Here is a 14,013-nt window from a genome sequence, read left to right as displayed (position 1 = left end):
CCTATAAAATGAAAATAACTCTAGTGCTATAAAGGCAGCTATTAGTACTATTTTGGAAGCTCTCAGTGGCTTTTCACTAATGTCTGTGCCTTTCTTCTGTGCTGTTTTCTCCCCTTGGACACTATGATGTTTTACAATCTGTTTTCAGTGCATGATTACTATTTCTCTGTGTCTCCCTCCTTCCCTGTCTCAATCAATGTATATACACAAATCCTGGGTTTATCTTGCACTAAGTCATCAGGTTATTATCTTCTGAAATAATGGCATGTGGACCTGAAAATCAGGCAGTGTAGTAGCTGACAAGGGGGGAGGGTGGAAATCAGGCATCTTCAGTCCTTCCCTAGTTTTATTATTACCTTATTATGAGGCTGTGCTCAGATCATAGAATCATAGAATGGTTTGATTTGGAATGGACCTTTAAAGGTCATCTAGTCCAATCCCTCTCCAATTAGCAGGGACAACAAATAAAGTCTCTGAGTTTCTGTTTCCTGGAGGTTGGAACTAGAGGACTTGAGGGCCCTACAGAAAGATGCCTTATAAGTTCCATTTAGACTGTACAACACTTTTTTTTTGCCAAGTAAATCTGCTGTTGCTGTAGGTGTAGCATCAGGAAACAATATAACAGCAGCACTGTTAAAAACAAGGTATAGAGCAGAATAGAATTAGAATAGAATAGAATAGATTAGAATGGAATAGAACAGAATAGAATTGAATAGAAGATAGAATAATTTCAGTGACTGCCCTAAAGAATAGTTTCAATTTTGGCACTTTATGATGCGGAGTCTTTTTGTGCACAGACTTCATTCTGTATCTGCAGGGTGCAGCACATTCATACCCTCTGTTGTTATGAACTTCATTTTGTCAAGCCCAAGTGTCCTGGGGTGTAAGAAACTGCTAGCTAGTCTGGGCAAAGTGTATCTGGAAGGTGAAATATTGGGGCTCTCCAGCTTTGTCACAATGGGAGTAACCAACAACATCTACTTCTCTCTCCTTGCTTTTCAATGTCCTTCAGTGAAAGGCTCCTGGTCTTGTTGGACTCCATGGTCTCACTGCTCAGCCACCTGTGGAGGAGGACACTACCAGCGCACGCGGACTTGCACCAATCCGGCTCCATCTAGCGGAGAGGATATCTGCATTGGTCTGCACACTGAGGAGGCCCTTTGCAACACACACCCATGTGAAGGTAGCCTGTTATCAAGTCATGGAATTGGTTTAGTTGGAAAAGACCTTTAAGATGATCATGTCCATCAACCATGGTGGCTATTAACCCATGTCCCTAAGTACCATGTCCACATGTTTCTTGAGCACCTCCAGAGATGGTGACTCCACCTCCTCCCTGTGCAACCTATTCCAATGCCTGACCACTCTTTCAGTAAAGAAATTTTTCATCATATCCAGTCTAAACCTCCCCTGGCACAATTTCAGGCCATTTCCTCTCATTCTGTCACCTGATATAAGGGAGAAGAGACTGATTCCCACCTCACTGCAATCTCCTTTCAGGGAGCTGTAGAGAGCAATGAGGTCTTCCCTCAGCCTCCTCTTCTCCAGACTAAACTATCCCAGTTCCCTCAGCCACTCCTCATAAGACTTGTTCTTGTCCCTGCTCTTGTGGGCTTAGGTGGTGGTGGGAGCAGGCACATCTGCAAAATATTTTAGAAATGAATCAGAATTACCATCAGTTAGATGCTTTTCTGTCCATTCAGTAAATGTCTGCTGAGCCAGGGAAAAAGCAGACATCCCAGTGTTCAACTGCAATGCATCACCTTTTTCTTCACCTGTTCTCTAGCTCTTGCTCTGGCACTCTGATGCCAGACAGACAAAATCTTGTTAACAGCTGATCCTTTTACAGTAATTGAAAAAGCAGGAGCTTGGTTATTCAATGTGAAAGCTTGCAAGACAAACAAAAGGAGTCATGGAGCATCAATCCTTACAGTTGTTGAAGGGACAATCCTTCCTTTTTCTTACACAGATGAACAAATAAGCATTGATTCAGCTCAGACGACAAGGTTTAGATCTGTGCTGGTTTTGAACCACCTTTGTGTATTTCTGTTCCAGTGCAGGCTGACTTCTGCCCTTGGGAACCTCAGCAAAACTCTTGTAAATGCTCTAATTTGTGCTGTCTGGTTGAGGCACATCCCTGGGTGGCCACGGCAACATGGCCCCATTCGGCTGCTTCTGTATCTTTAAACAGAGAGCTGAGGTAGAAGTTGTTAAGACAACTCCATGCTGTGCAATGCTCCACCAAGCACAGACCATATCAAAAGAAATGCAGCTTGACAAGGAGGGCATGATGCTTGAACTAACAAAATTAAATCCACTATAGATCCTTGAATTAGATGTGCAGGAAAGGTCCAGGCCAGGATCTAGACATGGGATCCTTTTCCTTCTTGGTGACATTGTCTGTGTGTTTTGTTGATCTTGGATTTCAGGTGGCTGGTCAGAGTGGTCAGAGTGGAGCCTGTGTAATGAAGAGGGCATCCAGTACCGCAGCCGTTACTGTGAGGTGCACAACCCAGACTCTTCTCAGTGCGTTGGAAACAGCACACAGTACCAAGATTGCCTATACAATGAAATTCCTGGTATGTACAGCGTCATCGAGGAGGAAGAGGGTGGGACACCTCAGGAGAGCTGCTTGTGCTCAGGCTGTCAAACCAGGCTGAGATTTTCTCTACTACACATTGGATTTGGATGCTTCTAATAAAACAGGCAAAGACACAAAGGTGTTATAAACTCCCTTGTGGCAGGCACAGGATAACCGGCATTCCTTCAAGACAGCTTAGCAATTCTTTGAAACAGAATTGCCTAGACCTGTAATAAATAACTAGCAGTGCTTAACCTAAACTGAAGCTTTTACCCTTACTTAGTTCATGTCAGGCTGAGTTACAAAAATTACCTCTGTTCTTGGTATGGATATGGGCAACAGAAGATACTTGAATACAGGTATCAAAAGAACAAAGAAATAAGGTGAGGCAGATGGAGAAAATTGGTGTATGAAGTGGGAAGATTAATCAAGGGTCTAACAGAGTGACACTGTTGATGAACAGATGGTCATCAACATCTTCCACCCTGTGTTTTGTGGAATTGAATCTCTCAAATATTTGATATGGGTCTAGACTAAATAACACTTTTCCACATGTGTTTTTTTCTGGATTACAGTGCCCTGACTTAAAATTCAGTGGGGGTATTGTAGTATATTTTTTTCCTCCTAAATCAAAGAAGCTAAACAGTGATCAGGTAACAGCACTTCAATTGTCAGGTCTGTGGAGAGGTTTTGTTGCATGTATTTCACACTATGAGTTTATAATTCAGTTTAGAGTGACTCTCAGCCTGCTGCAGAACACATGAGCACCTTCATGTGTCTGGAGCACAGGGGGTTTAATTACTTAAGGAAGTAAAGTGATGGCAAAATGACAACTTTCTCCAATCTTCTTTTCTTTGTTTAGTGATCCTGCCAGCCTCCAGCATTGATGAGAGCACGAACTGTGGAGGTAGGATACCATTACCTGTATATGTTATTTTTATCTTAACCTGGCTTCTTTTCTCCCTGTGTAGTATCAACCAAACCATTAATCTATACAGCTCATATCCCACTGATAGCCTTAATTCCACTGGAGTCTTGCTGTCTGAGTGAGACTGGAGGAATGTATTGTGCGTCCACTTGTCAGTTCCAAGATTTGTATTTATTTGGGGGTTTGCATCAGCCACTGAGGGTCATTAATTACCAGGATAAATTACATTGCTTGTCCCTATCCAGCAACAGGGTAAATGGTTTAGGAGAAAGAAAGGGATACTCCTAATTTCACCCCTGTAGGCCTCGATCTGTTTGGAGACAGGTGCTTTTAAATAACCTGTAAAGATTTCAGTGGGAAGGATCTCTTGGATAGATCCCCTGCTGACATAGCATGAGATAAGAGTTTATACTTGTCCTCCAAGCACTTGCTTTCATTCAAGTCCTGACCTCTCACAAAAGTTATGTCTTCTTTCTGCATGTATCTTGGAAATATCCTGTGATTAGTGTCGCTTTTTCCACTTCTCTTCAGACTGAAGAAAATGGCAGGTTCCTTCGACGCTTTAAAATGCTAGTTCCACACTAATGACCACGGCAATTCCTGCTAGCATAAGATCCCTGCTTTCCTCAAATCTAGATGATATGCAGTCTGCCAAAATCTCTTCTCCCTGTGGAGCTTATGGCAAAAAAGGCATGCCACCTGTGGCATGGAAATGTGGCCTCTCAGTTTGTGACTGTGGGGCAATCAATGGAATGAAGATTTCAGCACCTGCAATGTAACAGTTGGCTTTCTGCGTCACTCCTCCCTCAGAGGCTGCAACCTATCTGCTTCAGTTCCAGGGCTTCTTGCTACAGCTTGTACTCTACTGTTATACACTGTATCCACATTTCCTTCCTTTACCACCCCCATTCGATTTGCTGTTGCAATCTACATTTTACTATAGCTAATATTATTACTTAGTGTTCTACAACATTTGGCAAAGAAGCCAATCAATAGAAATTTTGTTGGTGTATCTCAGAAAATCTATATTTTCAAAGTGATGAACCAGCAAGCTTCTCCCCTGGGGAGTCACATGATGGGGGACAGGGGGAGGGCAGGAGGAGAAATAAATAATTAATTTCTTTAATCCCTAAGTTATGGCAAAAAGTCTCCTAAAAATTCAGCTGAGTCTTTCAAACATGAGAGTGAAATGTAAGAGAGCTTTATGCTTTAGAGAGGATTTCCTACCATAGTGACTTGCAAATGTAGCAATGAAATGAACCATTCCCTGCTATGTAAGCAAAGCTGGGCAGGAGGAGAGCGTGGCAGAGTGTCGTGTGGCTTTACTGAGCACAGTTGCATATTCTGTGTTTTAACTCTCATGAGTGATGTAAAACAGGCAGAGATTTTTAGTAAGGAAATATCCTCTTGGAAGTGTCTTGTAACATTTAGTATGAAATGATCATCTTTCTGCTGTTTTTTGGGACCCTCATCCAGAACAAAATAGAAAGTGGTAATCCTGCAATAGAATTTTATAGTGTGGTTTAAAAAATAAATGTAGCTCATCAGTCTGATAAATTCTATATGTTCCTTACAGTAATTATGATTGAAGTGCATTACTTTGCCATAGAATTCTATCAGTTTTGTTCATTTTAAACTCAGGAGGATATTTTTTAACTAAAGATTAGAGGAGAGCCATAGACTAATGGGCAGAATTCTCTATTTGAAAAGCATATCAGTTAAAATGTAAGATGGCACACAAAAAAATGCACACCGTGATCAGACTAAGAATGAACCTCATTTAAAGCCACTCTCTGAGCAGTCTCCTCCATTTCCCTGTGCACAGGCAAGGCAGCAGAGCAGCCTGTCCAAATGAATTGACTTCTTCAGTATTGTGGGAATTCTACCAGGCTGATGTGGCTGGCCTCTGGGACAGCTGCCTGGGGGGTCAGCAAAGGTCCCACGCCCCAGGCATTAGGGCATCTGTCATTTGTGTATGAAGGATGACAGAGCAAAAGCAGAGGAAAGGCAGTAGCATTCAGAGCCATCATTTCTGTAGATTCTCCCCTGCACACAGCAAAAGACAACAGGGTCATAAAGTTTTGCCACTCACGACTGCCTCTGGTTGATTCATTAACTTGGTGGCTGTAAAGGTCGCTACTGTTTGTTCTGTTGTCACTGAAGATCTGTTGGTTGGTTGTTTTTACCCTAGGGTTTGAGACTCTCTGAGGTGAAGGAGGAATAAGGAGTGATGTTTGACTTTGTCTTGCCCCCCATGAGCTGGAGTTGTGAGTTAGACCTCCCAGCATGTGGGATGCACAACTACAGCTTCTTCCGGAGGTCAGGGCTGTGCTTGGAGGGTGCTGCTGCAATCCCACATGGAGAGATCACTGCAGGAGACTTTTATAGTCCAAGAGCTTTTCTGGTTGAAATATTTGCACTGTACCTACCCTGCTAGCACCTGCCTGCAGCTTGCTTCCTATCTTTGTAGTTTGTGCAGAAAGCCAACAAAGAAGTGTTTTCCAAGCAGTTCCCCCCTTTCCTTTGTCCACCTTACCTTTCCCCTTCACCCAAGCACCCCTATTTCACTGTTAGCAGTACAAATACACCTCAGAGGTAATATAGACATGGCCAAGGCAATATTGCCTCATGGATAAGCAAGAATGTTGAGCATACTTGGATTACATAGGGGAGGAATGTGTATCTCCCCCACCCCACACACAGTCCTATAGGCACTTTGGGCAGCTGACAAAAAGGGTTTTCCCCTCCCTTGCTTCCCCCTCAGAGAAACACTGAGGATTTTTATCCCCTTATTTCCATGACACGCACATGCCTTGGAATCCATTTATGTGCATTGTTTGTACGGCTCATTTCTTTAGCTGTCAGCTTAACATAATGTTTAGTTTCAATCTCAATAGAGGGGAGAGAGGAGAGACAGGGAGGGAGCTTTGAGAAAACAATGCATGAACCTGTTAAGCTGCACAAGGCAGAGCTGCAGTGGGGAGACCGATTTGTGAGGAGATTATGTCAGTTTATGTTAGAACGTAAGACTCTGGCTTCAACAGCTTATTAATGTTGATCCCGAGATGTCATAACTCTGATTTGCACCTGTGGTCTTGTCATGAGAGGGAAAAGGGATGTTCTTTAAAAATAGCACCTCTTGTCATTTCCCTTGCAGGTTTTAGTCTCATCCATCTGATTGCCACTGGGGTCTCCTGTTTCTTTGGCTCTAGCCTCTTAACGTTTGTGATTTACGTGTACTGCCAGCGCTGCCAGAGGCAGTCCCAGGAGTCCACTGTTATCCACCCGACCACTCCCAACCATCTCCACTACAAGGGCAACACAACCCCCAAGAACGAGAAGTACACCCCTATGGAGTTCAAGGTATGGCACTCGATAAGAACTATCACAACCATTTAATACTACCTGAAGAAGCTCTGTATTTATGTCATGGTTGGAACCAGAGAGGTTTGTGTTTCTGTGCCCAACTGTTGGTGTCACATAGGGGATTGAAGGGACGTTTAGCCATACTGTCACAAAGAGGTCAAAAAGTCCCATTACTGCAGTGGGCTTTTGTTCTTTTTCACAGTCCTCATGAATGCCAGTCCGGCAAGTGCATAGCAAGATACTCCAGTCCATTCTGACTATTGTATGTAGACAAATTGTCCTCTAAGAAATCAGTAAGAACTCAGCTTGGTGCATTGTTATTGCATGGTAAGAGGAAATGGAGGGGAGGAAGAATGAAAAATGGAAACTTTATTAACCAAATAGCTGGGAAAATGCTTATTGGTAAGATGAGATTCTGGAAATGCTTTGGGAACTGCCAAATTAGAGAGAATGAGAAAGCAGAGAAGGATTGACCGCCTCTATCAGTACTGGACAGAACTTACTTCAGGCATCCATGCAGCATTCAATGATAGCAGCAGAACTAGGAGTGAAGCCTTAGGAGAAGATGAATGTTGAAGTGGCAGATTCTGCCTGCGAAAGAACACAACCCATTGTCTGAGCAGATAGACCTGAGGGTGCATGAGACAATATGCTGAGACAATAGAACATTGTGGTATTTGAGTATCAGTCTCCAGGTGAAGTGTAGGATCCTAAAGATGAGTGATGGGATGGGTGAAGGGACTTCATGTCTCCACTGGAGGAGAAGCCTGCCTCAGGTCACTTGGACAGTGTGGAGCATTATTTGGAACATGAACACAAACCAGAAAGAAACCCTTCAGCTGCTTGTTCCTTTGTATAGCTATGTGCTCTTGGCATTTTGGTTGTCTGTTTCTACTGATCTGGCTTGGCTTCTGACTGAGACCCAACAGTAAGCCCAGCAGTGGAACTGTCTAAATTCTCCAGGTATTTGGGACTGTTTTTATGTAGGTATTTTATAACGCTGGTCGTAGGATGGTTGCTGATATATGGCCATGATCTGCAAGGTGAACACACCATAGAAACAAGAGCTTCCATCTAGTGATTTGAAAAGAGTCAATATTGGTTTGGTCTTTTAAAAGAAAACAGTTTGAGCTGGAAATAACAGATGAGTTTGGCAATAAACATGTGCTAAATTCCTTGTGTTGGGTATTGCAGCCCCTCAGAGGATCCTGCTGCCCATATATTCAGCCTCACAAATACATTTCCTAGCAGCATGAGGCTACAGTTACATACAGTTTAATAAGGGTGCAGCATCATAATGTGAGTCAGCATGGATTTGTGGAAAGTAAATCATGTCAAGCAAATTGGATTCCTTTTTTAAATTAAATAAATATTGATCTAGATAGGAGGGAAGCAGCAGACATATTGGGATTTTCAGAAGCTTTTAACAAAGTTTCACAGCATGGATTATTCTGCACACTCTGCATATATAGGTTAGGTAATAAATTATTAAGACAGGTAAAGAACAAGGACCTGATCATGGAAGCCTCAAACTACGAGAGTAATCTTTTCAGTTATGTGTGTAGCTGTGGCAAAGTCAATAGCAAGGCCTTGATAAGAAATGCTTGCAGGAAGGAAGAGATGGGCAAGAGCATCTCACTGCTTCTTACAGAGCAGACAAGGAAGAAAAGAGACAAATTAATTTTTGTGGCCCAAAGCAGGCAGTTTCAGGGTTGGTGTTGCATTAACATTTTCTTAAGGTTTTATATTGTGCTATCATGTGTTTTCAGATGATGCTAGCATAGGGAAAATAGTTAAAATTTAGAAGGATGAAGTTGTTTGTGGAACAGTCTTGATCAGCTGGGCAAATGGATGATGAAATGCAGTATGTCTTTGTTGAGTGGTGCAGTGGAGTAGAAGTAATAACAAAGCTAAGCAAAGTTTAAAATAGCAGCAGAGTAGTTAATGTGGTATCAGGAGGGAGTTGACCTCTTTGATAGATCCATCTCTGAATACTTGATCTTGTGTGTAGTAATGGTGAGCAGCTGTTAGAGTCTTCTTTTAAGGGATGTGAAGAGTCTAGGCATTAGATCAAGTTTGGAAAAGCTAGTTTATTTTAAGGAGGGCATTAGCTAACTGGGACTGTATGAATTAGGGGGAGAAGGGACTTGGACACAAGGAGAGATAGACCAGATGGGCCTTATTTATAGAATGTTAGGAAGTGAAGGAGTTCAAGTGAATAAATCTTCAGCCATTGGACAGACCAAAACAAAATGTTCAGGAGCAAGGGGCTACTTGCTAAGAACTCCAGATCATGCTCTTTCAGCATGGTGAATGAGGCAGAGATTTACAGAAAAGGGAAAATGTGTTTATCAAGTGAAGGCCCTTTTCTCTTCTTGATGAATATTTCCTTATGTTCATCTTTGCTATTGTCCCTCCCTTCTTAAACTCTTGCCTGGAAAGATCTCCTTTAACACTACAAATTTGCTGCTTCTCAGTGTTCCCTTGAAGAATATAGCATTAGTGCAGTAAGAGGAAGGGTCTGTGTGCTCTCTGCAGTGTAATTAGTTACAGAACTTGTTATTAACCAGCTTTGTATTTAGGAATAACTGGCAGGTTTTTCTAAGATCCAGGAGGGAGTTTTTCATGCCTCCAAGGAGCATGTGCAGTTTTATTGTGATGCTGTGAAATTAACATTCAAATGGCAAGAACTAAAATTCACCTTTTGGAACACTGAGGATTGAAGTAAGCTTGGATCTGGGCCTATCTGAATTTTAAATGTGTATGTATGAAAGAAAGTGAAAACAGCTGAAACGCCGGATTCTAATCGGAATCTTCTATTCAGCAGACACCAGGAAAACTGCCCCTGAAATTTTTATAGACCGAAAGCAAAAGAATCATTGCAGATTTGTGTGTGTGTGAAAGAGTTGCTAAAGCCATGATTAAGGAAATACACGGTGTGTAGACTGCTTTTCAGCAACAGAAAATAATAATGCATAGTGACACGATGGCAGCAGAAGGCTGAGCATATGCCTAAGTCTATTGTTTTGCATTCTTTGCTAACAATAAGCCTTCTGCAACCATCTTGAGTTTGTTTTTGTCTTGAAATAGTTCTGCTCTCCAACCAGCAGGTGAACACAGTGGAGAATTTGGCAATGACACATTTAAATGTACGGCCCTGAATGCAAACTTATAAATCAAGGTGAATTTTATATCAGGACAGATTTTAATGAAGGAAGTGCTAGCTGATAGGAGCCTTGTTGGACATTTCAGCACAGCAATGCAGTAATGCACATCAGATGTAAATACCATACGCAATGGTGACCTATTGGTCATTTAGCTGATGCTAGTGTTTTGCAGCAGTGTTTCAGTTTTGCTGGCTTCTTTTCCCTTCCTGTTTTGCTTTCTCAAGAATGCTGTGAAGTTTATTATTAGCTATTTTAGCCATGATGTCTTAAAAGATTTCATGCATATGCATTTAGCAGCAGCTTGTTGATTTTGATTTGTTATTCATAGATCGTAGGGGAGAGACCTTTTGGGTCACCTAATAAGCAGTTCATGTTTCATTAATTGGTTAAAGTTCATACAGCACTCTGACAATATTGAAGACTATGCAGAACAAGAACATAATGAAATAAAAATTATCAGCTCTTCACATTTTGACATGATGGGCTACACAACCACCTACAACCTTCCCAGTGCAGCCACGCCGATTAGTTAATAGCTGGCTATCAAAGCAGAGAGGAGATCCTCTTAAACATTTTGCTTCAGCTACTCAGTGATTTACTCCTGTGAATTACTTATTAGAGCTACAATGATGGAAGGCCAGATGATCCTGCAGTAGAAGCAGGAGGATGTAAGGTCAAGGCTGTGTATCAGGCACTCTTGTGTATTAGGAACTCTTGCAACAGCCACACATGGAGAAAGGTTTGGGATGAACTTCCTCCTAATGCTGAATCCTCTGGCAATAAAGCAAGCCAGCATTTTATTCTACACAGGATTTGGACAGACAAAGGCATCTGCACATTGGTCCAAATCCAAAATCCAATGGCCTTTGGATCAGGCCAGATGGGATTACTGAGAAATGTAAGTTTGCAGGATGGTTATGATGATGATTCTGCAGATTTTCTTCTCAGCTGTGCTGGACAGACCTCCCTCTGTCCTTCCTTCCTTAAACACAGCTTTAGTCATGGGTCATGCAGTCAAACTCTGTCTGTACTGATGCCTCAAATAAGCTGAGGAAGCACCTGAGCATTGTGTCTGCTTTGTGCATCATTGCTGTTCTCTTAGAAGCTTACAGACCAAACACTGAAATTGTGCCCAAGCAAAACAATCATTTATGGCAATGAGCAAAGTTATTGTGGAGGAAAATGAGAGGAGAACTATGTGAGAGGGAAACTAAGTGTTTGATGTATCACCTGGTACCTGAAGTTTCAAGGAGAACATCAGAACAATACATGTTAACTTCAGCAGGACTGAGAGTCCTGCACTTGCCTGAAATTACACAGCAAATAGAAATGCAACTACCAGAAAATGGGAGAAGTATTCAGTAGATTGCTTGGGACTCTGTATAGATTAGAAGTTACAATGGATATTATTTTTTTTTAATACAGTGAGAATAATGCAGTTGAGAATCAAATAACAGTGCAGAGCAGACACCATCTGCAAAGGGCTCTGGACACTGTGATCCATACCTCATTAACCAATCCCAAATAATTCATGACAACAGAATATCAACAGGGAGGGTTCTGAAACAGAAACCAATTCTGCCTTTGGAAGAAGAATACTTCTGAATAAAACAACAGGCCAGGTGTTTGGTGTGGCTTTCAGCCCTGCACAAGGAAATAAAGCTCAGAGTATTAAAAAGTGGACCCCTGTATGGATTTAAAATCTCACTCTCTTGATGCTGATCAATGTCATTGCCACTGAAAATCATACCTTTTTTTTTTCAGTAGGCCAAGGGCCAGTGGTTCAATGAGCTAAATGAGTTTTAACTGCAGTCAGGTGCCCCAGAGCAATGTTTGTCTAAGTCAGCCTTGGTCACCAATGATGTTTGTTTCTCTCTGCATAGGAAATCTTAGGGCTTCTGTGTCCTATTGCTCAGTTGATAAGTTGATTCTTCAACTAAAATTGACTAACAGATGTATTTGTAGTGATCACACCACATACACTGATAGCACTGTGAAACAAGCTTTTGTTCTTTTGCCAGTGACCCTTTCACTGTGTATCATTCAAGCCCTGGGAAGTGGCTGTAAACTTCAGAGAGAAGTCAGCAGTTGATGACAACCAACATTGTCGATAAGTTATTAACATCACAGAATCATGGAATGGTTTGGGTTGGAAGGGTCCTCCATAGGTCATCTAGTCCAACCCCCCTGCAGTGAGCAGGGATATCCTCCATTAGAATCATAAAATCAATAAGGTTGGAAAAGACCTCAAAGATCATCAAGTCCAACCTGTCACCCAAGACCTCATGACCACTAAACCATGGCAGCAAGTGCCACATCCAATCCCCTCTTGAACACCTCCAGGGTTGGTGACTCCACCACCTCCCTGGGCAGCACATTCCAATGGCTAACAACTCTCTCTCTCCTCACCTCGAGCCTCACCATTAGGTCAGGTTGCCCAGAGCTCTGTCAACCCTGACCTTGAATATTTCCAAGGATGGGGCTCAAGTACTTCCCTGGGCAACCTGTTCCACTGTTCCACTACCCTCATGGTAAAGAACTTTCTCTGAATGTCCAACCTAAAACTACTCTTTTCTAATTTCCAACTGTTGCCCCTCATCCTATCACTGCAGGCCTTTGTAAACAGTCCCTTTCCTGCCTTCTTCTAGGCCCCCTTCAGGTACTGGAAGGCCACTCTTAGGTCTCCCCTGATTCTCTTTTAAGTATTTGTTTCAGCTTCATACTGTTTTGAAGAGAGATTTATCTGATATAATCTGTTGGAAAAATAAACACACACACACACACACACATATATATATAAATGAAATATAGTAAATCAGATTGAAACATAAATTTTGTTCTCAGTGAATTTCATGTTTAACAAAGACTATTTCCCCTGAACAAAGTGGCATTTAAGAACATTAACTGCTTGAATAGTAGAGTACATATTTTTAGTACTTACCATGAGTACAGTATTATTCGTAAAAGAATGGTAGGGGCAGGGGGTTGTATTGGCAAAGGCTCATTGTGCCCTTTCTTGTATGATCCTGCAGTTGCAAATATCACTTCAGGGGACTCTCAATTTACATAATGCCTGCTAGAAAGGGAGAGCAAGAGAGCTTACTGATGGGGAAAAAAGGATTAAGTGGTGTGTCTCAGTCAAAATCTATTAGTGTCTTCTCTCCTCTTCATATCATTGGGTCGAGTCAAATCGAGCAGTCAAGCATGCCTGGAGGTGTGGCTGTCCTGGGATGATAGTGCATCTCTTGGAGGTGTCCCCACGCCATGGCAGCAGCGGCTCAGTGGGTTGCCGTGTGCAAGTCATAGATAGCTCCCTCTCATGGATACATCATTTAAGAGTAGGGGAAACTGCTAGTTCAGATCTGAGAGTTTCCTTGCTGCTGCTCCTTTTGGCGTGCTAAGCAGATGTTCACAACAGTCTCCCAATGGGAACTGGTCTCCACTCTATCAACTTTTCATACAAATATGTCATTATTTGGCAAGTCTGTTGCTGCTCACCATGGGGTGGGAATGCATGTTGTTCTTCCTCCACCACCATTTTGAGTGTATCCAACATTGGGCACCAGTTTTCATTTTCCTCTTTCAACCATATTGAGAACTTTTAGGTGACACCAGGGGTAGATGCTTCTTATTCATCCTGTCATGTTTTACTCCAGTGACTCAACCTTCTCTTCTTCTCCTTGTACAACCAGGTGTATCTTCTCTGCACTCAGGTCAGAAATATGGTCCGTGCTCTGCCCTCTTACCAGCTAGGCTAGTCATCATGGATGCTCACACTAGCCTTTCTTTGGGGTTGTATTGCTGCAGCTGTGATGATCTGTGGATGCAGGCAAGACAAGTTTGTAGGCAGACAAGTCTTGCTTTGTTTTTAATTAGATCAGTGATTATAGCTGGAAAAAGCTGGCAGGTTTTTGAACATGTGAGCTGCTATTTCAGACCTGAAGACAGACAGATCTGTCCATAAGTTTATC

General features: G+C 42.2%; 1 protein-coding gene across 1 annotated transcript in view; it reads left to right on the top strand.

The window, feature by feature from the left end:
- Nucleotides 1–14,013, top strand: part of SEMA5B (semaphorin 5B) — a 286,627-nt gene that overhangs the window by 259,610 nt on the left and 13,004 nt on the right. The window contains exons 19-22 of the mRNA XM_054176331.1: nt 1,013–1,183; nt 2,430–2,579; nt 3,444–3,488; nt 6,667–6,872. Of these exons, the coding sequence (XP_054032306.1) occupies nt 1,013–1,183; nt 2,430–2,579; nt 3,444–3,488; nt 6,667–6,872 (572 nt within the window). The remainder of the gene's footprint in view (nt 1–1,012; nt 1,184–2,429; nt 2,580–3,443; nt 3,489–6,666; nt 6,873–14,013) is intronic.

This window comes from Dryobates pubescens, chromosome 2, assembly GCF_014839835.1.
Source record: "Dryobates pubescens isolate bDryPub1 chromosome 2, bDryPub1.pri, whole genome shotgun sequence".
Taxonomy (NCBI): domain Eukaryota; kingdom Metazoa; phylum Chordata; class Aves; order Piciformes; family Picidae; genus Dryobates; species Dryobates pubescens.
The sequence above is the reverse complement of the archived record's forward strand: the minus strand, read 5'-3'. Positions and strand labels throughout refer to the sequence as shown.